Source organism: Amyelois transitella, chromosome 16 (assembly GCF_032362555.1).
Source record: "Amyelois transitella isolate CPQ chromosome 16, ilAmyTran1.1, whole genome shotgun sequence".
In the NCBI taxonomy this organism is placed as follows: Eukaryota; Metazoa; Arthropoda; class Insecta; order Lepidoptera; family Pyralidae; genus Amyelois; species Amyelois transitella.
Window position 1 is genome coordinate 7,703,551 of NC_083519.1, and position 17,858 is coordinate 7,721,408.

The window sequence follows — 17,858 nt, forward strand, 5'->3', positions numbered from 1 at the left end:
TCCTATTTCGATTTTACGCTTTTAAACTTGGGATTCTTCTGTTAGGCGATGGGCTAGCAACCTGTCACTATTTGAATCCTAATTCTATCTTTAAGCCATACAGCCTAACGTGGCCAATCAATTTTCAAGATTGTGGGCTCTGTCTATCCCGCGAGGGATTTAGACGTGACTCTATGTATACATGTAGGTTTTAGTGCATTGGTGGTTAATGTAAAATAAAGTACATATAGTTGAATAAGTATCTTATAACATAACTCAAGTTACGAACTTACTTCGGTGCTATCTGAGTCTGTATATTTGTCCCGAATATATTTGTTAACTTATTTTTTATAATTTATTTCCATAATCAGGTATCGTAGGTGCACTCTCGTCTCGAACACTGAAACACCTGCACTACCTTTTTTTTCTTAAAAAATCCATGGAACCTATATGAATTGGTCCTATTCCTATTCCCCATAGGTACAGGGGTGTAGCGAGTCCCGTATTCTGTTGTTTGTTTAACTTTATGTTATCAATGTATTTATATCACTATGTAATTATTGGTTTGGTTGGTACATAAGTAGCAACACCTAAATAAATTATGCTCCTCTGACCTTTCTGATAAAAGCACATATCCAAGCTGTTCAATAATTACTTTTTACTATTGTCGCAGAAAAATGTACAAAGTTGCAATTCTTGGTGGTGGTGTTAATGGTTTTGCGAATGCAGTAAAAATTAAGGAAAAATTTCGTGATTTTGAGGCAAGCTTTTAAATGAGTTTAAAAGGCCTAACTGATATTTTCTTGTAACACGCACTTAACTTTTATGTTTTTAGGTGGTGTTAATTTCCAAAGACTTCTCTCCATACACAACTGGTGATGGCTCTGGAGGTCTTTGGTATCCGTATCTCTGTGGTGACAAAACGCCAGAACGCATATTAATGTAAGTGCACTGACTTATTTTACCATACTTTTTCAAACCTTGCGGGCGGCTCACCCTTTATATTATAGATACATTCATATATTTCTATTACCTATTTATAGACCAACATTCCATAATTTATTCTCCATGACCAGCTTTGAATCGTGGTTATTGTACTAGGTGTTCCTTAATGGCCTTTTTACGACATCGATGAGAATGAGTGCTGAGTTATTGTGAAATGTGTTCTGAATCCGGGAACCACACGGTAATCCAACAACAAATATAATTCAATAAATTCCTGATAAGTTTGTTTGTAAACTGAAAGTTCCTTTAATGACTTTGGCGTTTAAAGTTCCTTTAAAGACTTGACTTGACCGCGACCTTAAGAACGTCGATGAGATGATGACTTACCTATCATACCTCCCCACTATACTCGTAGATAACTAAGTCCAAATGAAGTGATTGCGCAAATTGTAAAAGTAGATCAAGGAAAGGCTTACAAACTTGAGATTCTTCTTTTAGCCTATAGGTTTTTTTGCGATGATATAGCTTTAAATATCTCCTAATGCCACCAGCTTAACAAGAGGGTTGTGACTTTTGACTCTTGACTTTCACGCGTGAAAAGACGTAATTGGTAGGAAAAACTTTACAGGAGATGGGGTTGCGAAACATACAGATTGCTGCACAAGTTATGGCTGGAAGGCGGGCATAATGTATCTCTCGTGCCCATGTACTACTTACACCAAAGGAAGGAGACCTATCGACGCCCGATGTGGGCGTCTCATGTTTTTGGTTATCATGAACTTGGTCCGAAGGAGCTTCAGTATTTCAGTAAACGTTATTCATCTCAGTATGTGTAAGTTCAGATAAATAAAAAAAATATCAACATATTTTTTTTTCATGAGATCCAAATGTACAGTCTGTCCAAAAAGAATCCACTTTCCTCTCCCAGTTGGGATGGCGAGGTGGCATAAATGGAATAGGGGGTCTTTTCGTATTCAACCGATTCATTCTTCTTCCACCTTATGAAGAAAGTATCATTTTGCCAATAAATATTGAATGAAATCTTTAGATTGTACTTTTACTGCCTTCCTTCTTAGATGGGAGTCTATGGATGGGAGTCTTTTCATCTAAAATAAAATTAGGAATTATTAAAGGCCCTATTGCAATTTCAACAGCATTAATATATTTTGCAGTGCCGGCGAAATGTTTACGTCCTTCGTATCTCGTCCACCAACTATTATTTCTTATCTCGAAAAGCGGTTTTTGGAGCTAAATGGCAAGATAATACATGCAGACATAACTTCTTTATCAGACGACATTCTGAAGGACTATGACGTCTTGATAAATTGCACTGGTCTTGGAGCAAGAACTATTGTAGCTGATAAGACTGTGTATCCTATCAGGGGGCAAATAGCGAGGGTAAGTTGAACAGTCGGATTTCTTCAGTCAAATGATTTCTGTATACACCCACGTATGTCATTGGCCAAAATCCTATCTATACTATCACGGCCATGTTCCAAATTGGTCTTTTCCGAGTTCGATTGCTAACCGATGCTCTTGCGGCGAGAAAAAAAATCGTGAAGTACCTTATATGCAAATTCAAGAAACTGGATGTATATTCGTTCTGTTTTGCACCTAAAAAAAGGTTGCGAAGGATAGACGGAAGTCTTAATAGAAATACCTGACTTACTTACTTCAGGATCACAGTCCGACCGCGGACCCCTCTGCAGGGCGGTGACGACGCAATGATAATTACATCTACCACTACTAGGTACCAGGAGGTACCAGTAGCTAAGCTGAAATAACATTAAATTTCAGCCTTTCTTAGTTTAGCTTCCCTACCTATAATACCACCACCTACGTGTGTGAACAACTTCGGAGTTTATTTAGGTATATTTTGTCACACAGGTAAAGGCGCCATGGCTCTGTGAAGTCGTTATGGATAATGACAGAGAAAATTACATACTACCAAAGTAAGTTTGTTTTAAAGTTTCCTAAAACGGATCATAAAAGATCACAAGGAAATACTATACTAATATTTCTGTTAATTTTTTTGAGCAATATATTTTTCTGATTATTTTTAATAGTGCAGATTTCTGCGTCCTGGGAGGTACTCATCAGGAGAACGACTACAACACTCACGTGTACATCGTGGACTCTGATATGGTCATTAATGGATGTACTGATATTATCCCATCTCTAAAGGTTAGTATATCAATGTCAGTTCAAAGCAGGAAGTAGCAGCTAGAAGAAGTGATATTTAATAGCTATAAAAATAGTTTCTACATTGAAAATCACGCATATGGCCAAGCAGCCAAACGTAAAAAACTGGGGTAAATTTTCCCTTTTTTAAAAGCTGAAAATTTCCGTATGACCGTTTCAGAATGCCGAAGTTCTTTCGGAATGGGTGGGTTTGCGGCCAGGACGGAATGAAGTTAGGCTGGAAGCGGAGGAGCGGGATAATAAACTGATCATACATAACTACGGCCATGGTAAATATAAATTAAATTTTATCATTTTTTTATTTCTAACATTTCCAGTACACCTCATTTTCCTGTTGTGTACCTGTGTACCTCATTTACCTGTTCTCTATTATAATAAAAATAAATAAATAAAAAGCAGATGCTAAAAACATTACCTCATATTATATACTAGTGTGGCGTGGGAAACAAACTTTAAAAAGGTATACGAATCTTAGTGTAGTTTTAATATGAATGAAGACAGTTACACTGTTATTATATCTGATAAATTTGCTTTAACATGAAATTTCTTTGAAAAATTAATGTATTCTTCAACAGGTGGAAGCGGATTAACATTATTTTGGGGCTGTGCAACAGACGTGTTGGCGATTTTGGAAGATAAATTAAAACAAAAAGTGAAAAAAATTTCGAAACTATAATTATGAGAATTCACCGCAGTAATGTCGGTATCCATCAATCAATACGTAATTTTTTTTTACTCTTCTATCGAATTGATTAAAAATGACTATTTAAGGGTTCCAAAAATAAAGATAAAAATTTTATAAGACCGGTAATTTATTCTAAAATACAATTTTAAGCTCGACAATATTTACATGACGAATTCATTAATAATTAGGTGTAGGGGAAGGGGGCCCAAAGCGGGTACATGGTCCAAAGCAGGTCAGCGCGATTGTCAATATGTTCAATGAATTATAGCAAAAGCAAAAGTGTGCGGGAACACCCGAACAAATCCCAACAAGCGTCAGTTTGGCCGAGGCGCCGGAGTCGCGTAGTTTTTGTGGGAGTGACAAAAGTTGTTTTTCGGAGATTTTGTTAAAAAATATCAAGGTATGTGAACTCGAATTATTCTATTGTGGCTTGAATAGTCTTTTTGTAAGTTTGCATGTGTTTTTGTTCATGAATTTAGCTTTGAATTCCTAATAAACTGTTTCATTATCGATTAAGGCTTTCAGGTTATGTTGTCGAACATTTAAAACGTGTTTTTAGGCAAAGAGGGTAGGGGTAAAACGGGTACCTGATTTGCCCCTACCCGTTTTGCCCTATATTTAATAATATAAATTATTACTTTTATTTCCTTTCCAGATGGTTCAGAAATACAAAAGAAAAACTCAACAGGCATCGTGGGATGTTACAACCATGAAGCTAGCAATGGAAGAGGCAGGAAAAACATCAGTCAGGAATGCTGCTAAAAGATATGGTATTAATTTGTCAACTCTACAAAGACATATTAAAAAAGGTTCTGCGGAAAAAAGTCTTGGCCGATTTCGTTGCGTTTTTACAGAAGAACAAGAAACAGAATTAATTGAATATTTATTTCACATGGACAACTTGTTTTATGGCCTGAACAAACAAGAATTTTGCCGTCTGGCTTTCGAGTATGCAACAGCCAATAATATACCTCATCCATTCAAACAAAATACTGCAGGAGATGATTGGTACAAAAGTTTTAGAATTAGACATCCTGAAGTTACATTGAGACAACCCGAACCGACCTCAGTAGCTCGTGCCCGAGGATTTAATAGGCCACAGGTGGAAAGATTCTTCAATCTCCTAGAAGAGCAGATTGACAAACACAAAGTAGATGCTACGAGAATTTATAATGTTGACGAAACGGGCATCCAAACAACCAGCAACAAGCCTCCAAAAGTTCTCTCAAAAACAGGCAAAAAGCAAGTAGGAGTCATATCTAGTGTCGAAAGAGGAAAATTGACAACAATCGTATGCTGTTGCAATGCAGCTGGCGGTTTTATACCACCGTTTATGATATTTGGACGAAAACGCATGCAGGAACGACTGTTGGATGGATCACCACCAGGCACTGAAGCCGTTTGTACTGATAATGGATGGATTTCTGGTCCAACTTTCTTGGATTTATAACTTGTTCTACTTTTGATAGTTTACTGCTAACGTTAAATATGTCAAAGATTTGCATTAGACAAAAGAGAACCAAAGTTAAGTTGTCAGGTTTGATTGTAAAATTGTCAGGTATGCGCACAATATGAGTTACCTTTTTGATTTGCTGCCAAAGTTTCCTAGAATAAGATATTATTTTCGCATACTCGCTTTGCCCAGACAGCATACCTGCTTTGGGCACTGCCTACGGGCAAAGCGGGTAAAACTATACATTCACTTGATTTTGATATAACTTGAAAAATACTTATAAGATGCATACTTTTTGTTTTTATAAATTAAGTTTAATAAATACTTTTCGTAAATGTTTAATTAAAAGGAACCTAATAGTTAAAATTGCATTTTTATTATATAGTTTACTTTAAGTGACCTGCTTTGGGCCCTTCTCCCCTAACTGTACCGCTTATTACAGTTGCGGCTGACTGGTTTGACTGGTTTCAGGTTTTGCTACACAACCAGTATTTCATCAGCCAGTAACTATGTAAAATCTCATCTCTTATAGAATAGGCTATTTGACAATGTGAAAAATATAGTGTTAATTATTGTCACCAGTATTTATAATGAGTTTAAAAATATAATTAAATTCATAACTAAAAATGCACATTTTTAATAGTTTGTCACGTGACCCAAAACGCTCCTGATTAGGCGGATTGATAATGACGTTACTTGCTCGTTGAACTTGACATTTGCCTACTTGCTCTTACTTGTGTTATTAGAGAATATAATAGCATTCGATCCTACCTCCGAAATCTCTTCTTATGTGCCTTGTTCTACAAAACTTTCATACCGTACACATTCACTACACATTATGATCATTAACTTTTTTTCTCTTTTACTGACAATACCTACTCGTTGTGTTTGTACATTTGTTAACCTTATTCTTGCAGATCGTATACCGTCCAATTTCGTAACTTCGTGTCTCTTCAAACCATGACATTGGCAGAATCACCGAAAGTCAGGTGGAAGCCATAATATAGAAAAGAAAGAAAGAAATAGCATTCGAAACTGTTTTACATTGGTTTTGTGTGATTCAATTATAATATTTTACCAATTCTATCAATCACTGTCTATGTCACTTTCGCTTCTTGTTTGCAACAAATGTTTAAGAGTGATATGTACCACAGGTCACAATACAAGCAGGTGACGTCACCGACCCCCCTGTAGCGCCATATTGTCAAAGTCGCTTTTTTACGCGCTATTGAAATATTGATTTTTATATTTGATTTTTTCAGCGAATAAGTACCAAAATTAAAAAATACTACTTTTATTAAGTTTTTTAACTCCTACTAAATAATATAAATAAACTGGGTTTTAAAAAACTTGTCAAATAGCCTATTATGATGAGCACGTTATCATACTCGGAACTGGTTGCACTCTTAGACATTACACATTCTTTTCAACACATAACTTTCAACTTCACGATAGTTAAAACGTCATCACTTTCACATAGTAGCGGTAGAGCTTCTATGTCCCACCCAAGCGGCCGCAGCCCGCGCGTCACGATACTCGAACGTCATCACTTTTAGAAGCGGTAGAGCTCCTATGTCCCACCCAGCTGGCTGCAGGCACCTGCACACTAGGCGTTGGGGCGGTGGCGGCGGTCGCGCGCGCGGCTGACGTAGGGCGCGGGCTGGCGCAGGTGCACGGTGCGCACGTGCAGCTTGCGGCTGTTGGACTGGTTGAACGCCTTGCCGCACACCTCGCACTCGTACGGCTTCACGCCCGTGTGGCTCTGGATAAAGACAAAATTAAAAAAAAAAAAAAAACGCTGTAAATACATGTATTTAAGTCTGGCCATAAATATCTACTGTTAACATAAAAAATTAACAATTAATTATGTTTGAATTTGGAATCTATTATTTTAAATGATTCTTCATTGTCCATATTTTTGCGCCATATAATTGGAGTGGGGTGATAAAGAAAACGATATCACTGAAATTGCATTACATAAAGTAGATATCGATATCCAAATACAATATTTCCTCCAGACCAGATGCTTGGTATGTCAAATGTTTGTGCTACTGAAAGCTAAATACATAATAAAAAAATGTTTTATAAAAATATTTATGGCAAGACTAAAGTATATATACACTAGCTTTTGCGCGTATACTTAACTCACCCGGAAATGCCTGTCCAAGGCTCCTTTAGACTTGAAGGCCTTGAAGCAGACAGAACAGGGGTGTGGCCGATGGTCTGAATGTGTTTTTTGATGCATGTGCAGATTGGTGCGGTTGTGGAACGCTTTCGGACAGAGCGAGCATTTGTACGCTCGCTCGTCCGTATGCGTACGCTTGTGGTACACTAGGAACGCGTTGCCCTGGACAAAAAATACAAATAATAAACTCTTTAATCAACTCAACAACAAATAAATAATGTAGGAAAAAAAAATTGTAATTTGGAGTGTAGACGACTAAGGGATAGGCTTATTAACTAGGGATTCGTCTTGAAGGCGATGGGCAAGCAACCCGTCACTATTTGCATCTCAAATACATAACGAAGTCATATAGAAGCTGAACGTGGCCTTGCAGCCTATCCGCGACTTCGCCCGCGTCCGCCCCGCAGGCAGTAGACGTGAGCACCCACCCGGAAGCTCTTCCCGCAGACGTCGCAGACGTAGTCCTTGCGGATGGGGTAGGGCAGGCCGGGGTGCGCGCGCCGGAAGTGCGTCCAGTACGCGCGCCCGTTGGCCACGTGCTCGCCACACTGCCAACACAATATACTATTTACTTCTATCATTCTCAAAGAGTATACTACTTACTGTGACACATGACTTAATATAAATCATACCTTCCTCTGTAGCATGGCACACACGACGCCGTTTTTATACCGCGATAGACTACCGCTGTCCCGTTAATAATAAAAAGCGAAACAGCTATAGATTTTCTCGCGATAAAAACGGCGTCGCGCGTGCAACGCTACCGAGGCTGGTCCAAGCATTTATTTGAATTTTGACAGATAATTAAATGTTAGGTTACCGATGCGATTTATTAAAAACATTTTATCGATTTAAATATCATTCTCTTTTATCTAACATTTACCTATGTATGAAAATCTACCTTTATTCCAGAAATACGAATTTCGAGATAAATGTTTGTTGAATAAGTGCATATAGGTAAAACTAAATTACTTAATTGAGTTTTTTGAGCGATTAAAATCGATTCAATAATTATTGACAATTTAAACGTGGTAATAACCATTTGTCAAGCACTACGAAAGAGTTACATTCCGTTACATCCGTTACATTCCGTTGAAAAATTTGAATTTTTTTGAATTTTACATATACATAACAATTACTGGTCACAAATTATCATCACTTATTTTAAAAGAACTTAAACAATAAGACATTTAACAGCATTTAATAAGAACCAATGTTGGCAAAGAAATGTGATTATACAATTTAAATACTTTTAGACTCGCAACGCTACAGCACTTGATAAACTCTTACCACAGGATAATAATATTTCCTTCTTGGATAGATAGATAGATAGACTATTTATTGCACCATTAAAAAAAGAAAAGGAAAAACTTCTTCTAGGCTTTATTGATATAGTCACACAACTCCATATAAACATCATCATCATCATCATCACTCACATGATTACAAGGGGCGGGCCAGGAGTAGGGAGGCGGTCTCTTGCCGTAGTTCTTGGGTCGTTTCCGAGCGTGGGTGGCGCGGTGGTGAACTCGGAGTGCTTCCGCGCTTGGGAAACTCTCGCCGCACGTTTTACAGCCGTGACTGATTGTGAAGAGTAAAGGTTTATATGTTATTTATTTAATTTCATTTAATAACATTTAAACACACAAAGAAAAATATACTTAACAAGAAGATTTTCAAGTTTTTTTTATGAAAAGTGTTCACCGGTAGCTTTTCTTACCGCACAAGTTGTTAGAATCAATCAAGATAAAGGCTTAAGATAAAACTTGAGATTCTTCTTTTGGGCGATTGCGTAGGAACCTGTCACTATCAGTGTCTCAATTCCTTCACTTAGCCATTCAGCTGAATATGGCCTCCGGAGTCTTTTCTGAATCAATTAACTGACTAGCCTGTAGAGGATAAAGTCTCGATATATGCATGTAACCTTTTTGTGTTCGTTTTGTTTGTTTGTAAATATTTTGTGTGACGTGTGGTTCCCGGCTTCAATAAAAAAAAGAATAGGGCCACTCCCTCTCATTACAATGGATAGTAAAAGGCGACTAAGGGATAAGTTCATAAACTTGAAATTCTTCTTTTAGGCGATGGGCTAGCAACCTGTCACTATTTGAATCTCAATTCTACCATTAAGCCCAACAGCTGAACATGGCCAATCAGTCTTTTTAAGTCTGTTGGCTCTGTCTACCCCGCATGGGATATATATGTGATTGTACGTATGTATATAAATAAATAAGTGCCTTATTGTACACAACAAAAACAATACACAACGGCAGACCTATTCCTAAGAGGAATTTCTTCCAGTCAACCATATATATAAGAATTTAATTTTCATATCCAAGTACTAATTACATACCTATCCTCATTACTCTTGGTGTGTTTCGCGGACATGACCATGTGCCGCTTGAACGCCTCCTCGGAGACAAATTGAATGTTGCACACTGAGCAATAAGGCCTAGATTCTTCTGTCTTGAGATCACCTTCGGGTTCTTGGTTATCCTGAAACCAATCCACATTCATTTATTAAAATACTATAGAGGCCGCCCGCGACTTCGTCCGCATGGAAACCCTATCAATCCCGCGGGAACTCTGGGATAAAAAGTAGCCTATGTGTTATTCTGGGTCTTCAGCTACCTACATACCAAATTTCATGGTAATCGGTTCAGTAGTTTTTGCGTGAAAGAGTAACAAACATCCATACAAACTTTCGCCTTTATAATAGTAGTAGGATCCGGTCAAGCGCGAGTCGGACTAACGCACGAAGGGTACCGTAATATAATTAAAATTAAACTTTAATTAGGGATTCTTCTTACGCTCTGCTTATAAAGCGATGCTAGCAGCCTGCGTTTCGCTATTGGCATCTCAATTCATTTAGTTAAAGTGGCCTTCGAGTCTTCCGAGACGCTTGGCTCTGTCTACCCTGTTAGGGATACCATTACCCATCCCTATTTATGGCTCTAACAGATTCTAAGCTCTTTACAAAAACTCATTAGTGCCCCTTCTGTTCTATATTACAAACCCTATTTCTTGAACGGGCTGACGATGAGGGATACATGATAATGGCATAAATAATTTAGTATTTCATTTCACTCACCTGTACCCCCTTGTGCATCATAGTTCTGTGCATGGCGAGCCCCAGACGGCTCACAAACGAATATCCGCAAACTCCGCAAATGAACTCCGATGGGTGCTTTATGCGGACGTGGCTCAAATACGACGTCCATTTGCTGTAATATAAAGACGGTGGCTGTTCAAGACACAAAAAATAAAGGTAAGACTTAAAGGCTACCTACCCACTACCCTTACCTACTCATACTAAACACTAATCAATATTAATCGAAGCAATGATAAACAAAAGTTCACGGATATCCAGCCCACGCGCGCATCTTGCGAAAGATTATCGCCGTTTCGCTTTATATTATGACGTCAAACGGGACAGCGATATGAGATTTTCGCGAGATAAAAACGGTGTCGCACGTGACATGCTACGGGGTCTGGGCCCGAAGCATAGTGGTGTAACTAGGAAGATGAGGCAAAGATAGGCTCATAGATTTCTGGTTTTGTTATTCTGGTGTTCAAATTACTTCATCAGTTAAGGAGCAAACAAAAATGGTTCGAAAATATTTTTTTTATCCTTCGCTTCATCCACATTCATAACTCTTTTCATGCAAGCTCGGCGGTTTCGGGTACTCTTAACCTGACCCTTTGCTAGGACGTCCTTAATTTGATCAAGATACGTTCGTTTAGGCCTTTCCACTCCGATATTTCCCTCGAAACTCTCCTTGTATATCTGCTTAGTCAACCTGCTTTAATTCATACTCTCCACATGTTCAAAGCATCTTAACAATGATCGAAAAGTTTTCACAACAAAAATGGTTGACTTATCAAAGTTTATAATTGAATGAAGGGAGATACTCACGTGGAGATCTCGTCACAATACTGACACTTGTACGTCACTCCTTTATGCCACCTCTGGTGCTGCTTCGCTTGCGTTCTAAAACAAATTATATTTACCTGTAACCGTCAACAACAATGCTATCAAAACGAAAACGAAAACGGAAACTCATCATTTTACTCGAATAGATTTTTCTAAAGTAAAAATGTATTACAATTGTAAACAATTGACAGTCAGTAAAACAGCATACTTGTCCATTAGTTTTATATGTAACATAGGTATTTATAAAAATTAAACACTCACTCATTATTTATTAATGTTACGCGCAAAAATCTCATGTCTCTTTATTGTGATGCCAATTTCAACATAGGCATTAGTATAGACTGCATTAGTGCTATCTATTAGCGAGTAAATATGGCGGCATAATGTCGCTTTTGGGTAAATTTAGGATATATCACTTTCTAGCCCTTCAACAAACTTATGCATAATACAAATAGTAACTTTAATTCATGTTCAATGGACAGATATGATAGACAAACGTGATAAAGAGGCACGTATTTTTTCATGTTTATGAAAAAATACGTGCCTCTTAAATTTGGTTCCAATAAACAGTGGATCACAGAAAAGTATACAAAATTCCTTATGTAGGTTCATAAGTGTGCCACTGTAAATAAGAAAGAGCCATAAACTTACGACGTCTTGGAGACGTAAGGGCACGATTTACACTTGTATTTCTTCTCGTGATTAGTTTGATGTTTCGTGTATGCCCGTTTGTTCTTGAAACGGATCTTGCAAATGGGACACTTTATGTTGCCCGCGCTCTGAAACAATTCCAAAGTAATTTTTTTATTTTATACAACAATGCAAATAAATTAAAAAAAATACATTTAACGACATTTCAAATAACATTAAAAGCGCTTCCGGAAAGCAACTAATCTATTTTTATTTTTTACTTATCTGGACAAGATTTAACTTTTTTGCTCGTAGATATTGTACTTTCTATGTTATTAAAACTTTGGGCCACAACACTTGGTCATGTATTTTTTACAAATAATGTAGTAATAAAGACGATAACTTACGGGGTCATGTTTCGCGCTGTGGTGGTTAAAAGCCTGCAAGTTAATGAACCCTTTGTAGCAGAAGTTGCACTGGAATGCTGAATTCTGATAGTTTGAAGACTCCTTTCTTTTTTCTATTTCTTGCAGCTGCTCCTCAGGCTGAATTAATATCAACATAGATACAAACATATGTCATGGCTTTATCTCTTACAGGGTAGAAAGTATGCGCAGACTCAAAAAACTTTAAGTGTACATTCAGCTAGCCAACTGATGGAATTGAGATTGACAGGCTGTTAGACTATCGCCTAAAGGAATTTCAAAAATTATTTGAAATTTCTAGTTTGGACGGACCTACTGACACTAAAAGCGACATGAACTATTAAGACGCATTTACAGCATATAATATATAGAAGTATATAGAACATATCAGGAAGGGTACTTCTTGTGGCATAGATAAAAATTGTTTCTTATATTTATAAATGAAAAATCTAGGAACACTTACAGTTAAATTAATAATTTCCACAAATTGCTCCAAATCAAAGTCTTCCTCCTCAGAGATTCCGCCAGTGTTCTCAGTGACTCTGCGCTTGAATTTACGTTTGGGGGGCTGATCACCAGGTTCAATATTTGCTTTACCTTCTCCTTTTCGCGGTCGCCCACGTTTGCGCTTTACTGGCGCATCGGCCTTAAAAAGATTTTGTTTTCTCATAAAGTAATTTAGTAGGGAACTTACTTATGGCATGTGAGGACACTTGAATATACATTAGATTAAGAGCCCTCGTCCTAAAGAAAAAGTAAAAGGGAAAGATAAGCTTGAGGAATTTAAAGGAAATGTGAATCCATAGATCCATATATAATCCATTATATATATGCAAAAAATTGTTTGTAACCACTTCACAGGCAAACCACTGAACAGATCTTTATGAAATTTGTATACTACAGTGTGAAGTACAGAAATTATATCAGGGTAATTTAAATGTAGGTGGAGCGACAGTGGCTAGTAAACAAAATAGATATTACTTTAACTTAATTAGATTTATAATATTTTCATGTTATGTATTTAAATTTATAACATTCTTATCTTATATATAAAAATGAATCGCTAAATGTGTTCGTAAGCGCATAACTCAAGAACGCCTGGACCAATTTGGCCAATTCTTTTTTTTTAATATTCGTCGAAGCTCAAGGATGGTTTTTACGGCGAAAAAATACCAAATAATTGCCTGAAAAACCTTAAAAACAGTCCTTTTCTTTATCCCATACAAACGTTTTCTAACTAATACGTACAGTCAATTTGAGCTTTATTGCTAATGTATAAAGTTCACTGTTGTCTAAGCAATGTAGGTCTAATAGATAGGAACAAAAAACTGTCATATTACAAATCTTTTTGACAGAACGAAGTCTGTCGGGTCCGCTAGTACATTATAATTGTTTTTGAGTCAATTCATTACTATAGTAAGGTTTGTGATGTGACAAAAATAAGATTAGGTTAAATATGTCTGTTTGTTATCCTAATAAACTTACTTCTATCATCACCTCTGCCTTTTCAGTCTTATTTCTCTTATGTGTGGAAAGTGGCTCATCATCACTTGACATGGGTGAATTGAGGAACACTTCAAATTTATGATCTTCTTTTTTTATGGTTTCCAGCAAGTCATCAGCCTCCAGTGCTTCTGTGAAGTCCAGGGTGTCATCTTCAAATGGTTCCACTTTAACTTCTTCCTTCTGTGATTCATTGAAACTGATCTCCTCATAGCAGAAGTCAATGAAATGGGTCTGATTGTCAATAATCAAAGTAGATTTCAATTTGAAGGATTCCCTCAATTGTGGCAGTTGTGCCACATTTATCTGAAATATTAAATGTGGATTTAATTTTTCTGTTAAAATATTTTTCATGCTTTACAATTGAGGACACAAGACTATGTGAGCCAAATTATTATACAATATTGAATCCTTCATACCTTCCCATATATACTCAGCATATCAAGTAGAGCCCCCTGTCCATTCATACACCGCTCCTTGAAGAAATAATATTTTCTAGTCAGAGCTTGGCACTCAAAACAAATGGAAGATGGTAGTAACATTTCTCCCAGAGACTGAAAAATAAATACCACATATAAGAATAAACAGGGAATAAGAATAAAAGAATAGGTGGACATTTATTTTTACAATTTTTTTTTACTCAGAAAGACCTAGACCTACTTTTAATATTACAAAGGAATTTATAATTGATAGATCTACCTTTAATATGTAAAATTTTAAACAACAAATCCTTAGTTCCCACTTACATTAACTCCAACTATGGCCTCTAAGTATTTTTTTATAGGATAACTCTGGACGTCATACATTTTTACACCCGTTATGAGACATATCCTACAAACTTTATCAGTTTCCATGGCGATAAAATGTTTGTTTAATTCACACTTTAAAAATCATTATTCGCTTAGGTTTTCATACACGCGCGGCACCCGTATATAAAATAGAGTTACAAAATCATAGAACTTCTATTCATAGGACAACATTAAATTTATTAAAATACACCAATAATATCAGTTCATTTCAACTGTAAATGTGTGCATCCCATTAAACAATTATCTTTAATGAACGCGACGAATGAATGATAAAATCATATTAATTTAAAATCATTTATTGGTTGTAGAATGTCTAATTTTACACAAGACGCTTAGTTTTGGTTCTGCCATTTTTATTTGACGTTTTTTGTTTGATAGATTGCAAATTGTCAATGTCACTCACATTCGTTTAATTTATTTTTAGCCAACGTTTGAAACGTTTGATAAGTACGTTTTTGAAATTCATAATAAAGTACTAAATTAAAAAGAGAGAAAGAAATATCTCCATTCTATTTTCAATAATTTAACTATTTGATAATTCATATTTTGCGCCCTGTGATTTATTTCCGGCCCATGCCGTGAGTTCACATACAATCAAATAATGTTTTTTAATCTGTGTATATTTTACACATCTTTCAGAATGTGTAGTTACTGTTCTGAACGTTACGTTATCTGTCAAGCAAGATCTGTCAATTAAAAAAAACAAGTTGTTCTTAATTTGGCGCCATAACCATGTAACTTCACGAAGTTCACTTTTTCTAATATTTTTAAGTAATAATAAAATAATCTGTTACAAAAAAATAAATATTTTTAGAGGTTATAACCTATATTCTGTTTTTCTTATTGATTTTTATAAAATAAATTGGATACGGTGATTTTTTGGGACGCTATTCTTATATAGATACTTTTTCATCTGTAATATTTTATTCTTGGAGCACATCCTATTAATATTATAAATGCGAAAATTTGTGAGTATGGATGTTTGTTACTCTTTCACGCAAAAAATACTGAACCGATTACGATGAAATTTGGTAAGTAGGTAGCTGAATACCCAGAATAACATATAGGCTACTTTTTATCCTAAAGTTGCGGGGTTGATACGGTCTCTATGCGGACGAAGTCGTGGGCGGCCTCTAGTATAAGATATAGGTGGTAACTAAAGATAAGAGTCATGCTAAGCACGTAAACACCAGTACATGTTTTTAATATATTTGTCACAACAACCAATTACGCGAAGCTTTCAGTCAAAATCAGTGAAGAGCCTAATCGCGCAAACAAAGATTTTACGGATTGGAGCTATATACAACCTCCGATACAACATCGTCGGACCTGTGGTTACTCAGGCATAACACCTATCCGAACGGATGATCTTCTCTTCAACTCTTCTCTCAACTCCGAAGTTGGTCGCCAATAACTTATTAGTTTGTTTTCCTTATAATTCGCCTCTGATAGTTTACCTTCAAATATATTTTTGGTAGCTACTACTCTGTCAAGAAAGTAGCGGGAAAAGATCAATAATACACAAACTGTTTGTTATTCATCCAAATTTATTTTATCACCTTCAAAATATGCTCCCTTAGAAACGATACACTTACGCCAACGAATAATCCAATCATCAAAACATTTTTTAAACGCTGTTTCCGGAATTGAGGTCAGTTCTCGCCGCGAATTCTCTTTTATGTCTTCTACCGATTGAAAACGGGTGCCACGAAGTGGTAATTTGAGTTTAGGAAAAAGAAAAAAGTCGGCTGGAGCCATATCTGGTGAATATGGTGGTTGCTCGATGGTATTTGTTGAGTGTTTGGTTAAAAATTCGTTCACAATGATGGCCTTGTGCGAAGGTGCATTATCATGGTGCAAAATCCAAGAATTTTCTTTCCACAAATCTGGCCTTTTTCGTCGGATTTGCTCTCTTAAACGCCGCATAACACTCAAATAATATTCCTTATTTACCGTTTGACCTTCCGGCAAGAATTCCGAGTGCACAACACCGCGATAGTCAAAGAAAACAGTCAACATGACTTTGACTTTTGAACGACTTTGGCGTGGTTTTTTCGGTTTCGGTTCAGTTGGAAGGCACCACTCCGAAGCTGACTAGTTTACATGTCAAACTCGTAAACCCACGTCTCGTCACCAGTAACAATGCGTTTCATGAATGTTGGGTCGGAATTGACTCGTTCTAGCATGTCCTCAGCGACTCTCATGCGATTGAGTTTTTGAAAAAAATTCAGGTCTTTTGGGACTAGCCGAGCGGCAACATGTTTCATACCCAAATTATTAGTTAAAATGGTACGGATCGACTCGTGAGATACAGAAAGTTCGGTGGCTATCTCTCTCAAAGTTAAATGAGGATTTTCAGTCACTATTTCCTTCACTTTTGCGATGTTAACTTCAGTTGCAGACGTTGATGGCCTACCAGAGCGAGGCAAATCTTCCATCACATCTCGACCGCTTTTGAACGCTTTGTACCACTCATAAGCACGAGTTTTTGATAAAGTCGATTCACCGTAAGCCTTCTGTAACATTTTCAGTGACTCCGAACACGATATTCCATTGGCAATGCAAAATTTAAGACAAACTCTTTGTTCGATGTTTTAATCCATTATGAAATTAGCAATACACACTAGATATGATATAACTAAAAATAGCACTGTATTTAATGTAAACAACAGATGCAACTCAAACTCCGCGCCAAAATGGAAAACAGTTGTGCCAATCTAACAACAACAAAAAAAACAAAAATTTGAATTTGGAACCATAAATAAATAATCCATTCCCGATACTTTTCTGACTGAATGTATATAAGTACTACCCACTGCTATTTACTTTTTCATACATACGTAGATATAACCATGTCTATATCCCTTACGGGGTAGACAGAGCTAACATTCTTGAAAAGACTGATTGGCCTTGTCAGCTGTTTGGCTTAATGATAGAATTGAAATTCAAATAGTCACAGGATGTTAGCCCAAAAGACGAATTCCAAAATTTTTTTTCATCGGTCCATATATAGTCAGATAACACTTACGTCTTACAAAAAAATAACTTTATAACAAATATTTTAGAACAGGATCTCGTTTCCGAGTAATGGTCTTCTTATACTCATATAAT

General features: G+C 36.5%; 2 protein-coding genes across 3 annotated transcripts; one reads left to right on the forward strand and one right to left on the reverse strand.

Annotated features, from left to right (window-relative positions):
- The first annotated feature begins 571 nt into the window (after positions 1-571).
- Positions 572-4,621, forward strand: LOC106129704 (D-amino-acid oxidase). The gene is made up of 8 exons (XM_013328355.2): positions 572-740; positions 815-921; positions 1,553-1,756; positions 2,097-2,322; positions 2,812-2,876; positions 2,991-3,108; positions 3,287-3,395; positions 3,702-4,621. The coding sequence occupies exons 1-8, from the start codon at positions 657-659 to the stop codon at positions 3,800-3,802; spliced, it is 1,014 nt and encodes a 337-aa protein (XP_013183809.2). The 5' UTR covers positions 572-656; the 3' UTR covers positions 3,803-4,621.
- Positions 3,730-17,858, reverse strand: LOC106129703 (zinc finger protein 883). 2 transcript variants are annotated; one of them, XM_060948593.1, is made up of 13 exons: positions 17,776-17,858; positions 14,358-14,492; positions 13,921-14,244; positions 12,899-13,081; positions 12,418-12,555; positions 12,032-12,159; positions 11,363-11,437; positions 10,538-10,670; positions 9,800-9,942; positions 8,889-9,030; positions 7,878-7,997; positions 7,414-7,611; positions 3,730-7,026 (listed from the first exon to the last, which is right to left on the reverse strand). In XM_060948593.1, exons 2-13 carry the CDS (start codon positions 14,478-14,480, stop codon positions 6,871-6,873), a joined length of 1,863 nt encoding a protein of 620 aa, XP_060804576.1. In that variant the 5' UTR covers positions 14,481-14,492; positions 17,776-17,858; the 3' UTR covers positions 3,730-6,870. The 2 variants fall into 2 exon arrangements, with proteins under 2 accessions (XP_060804576.1, XP_060804575.1); XM_060948592.1 differs by lacking the exon at positions 17,776-17,858 and adding an exon at positions 14,685-15,674.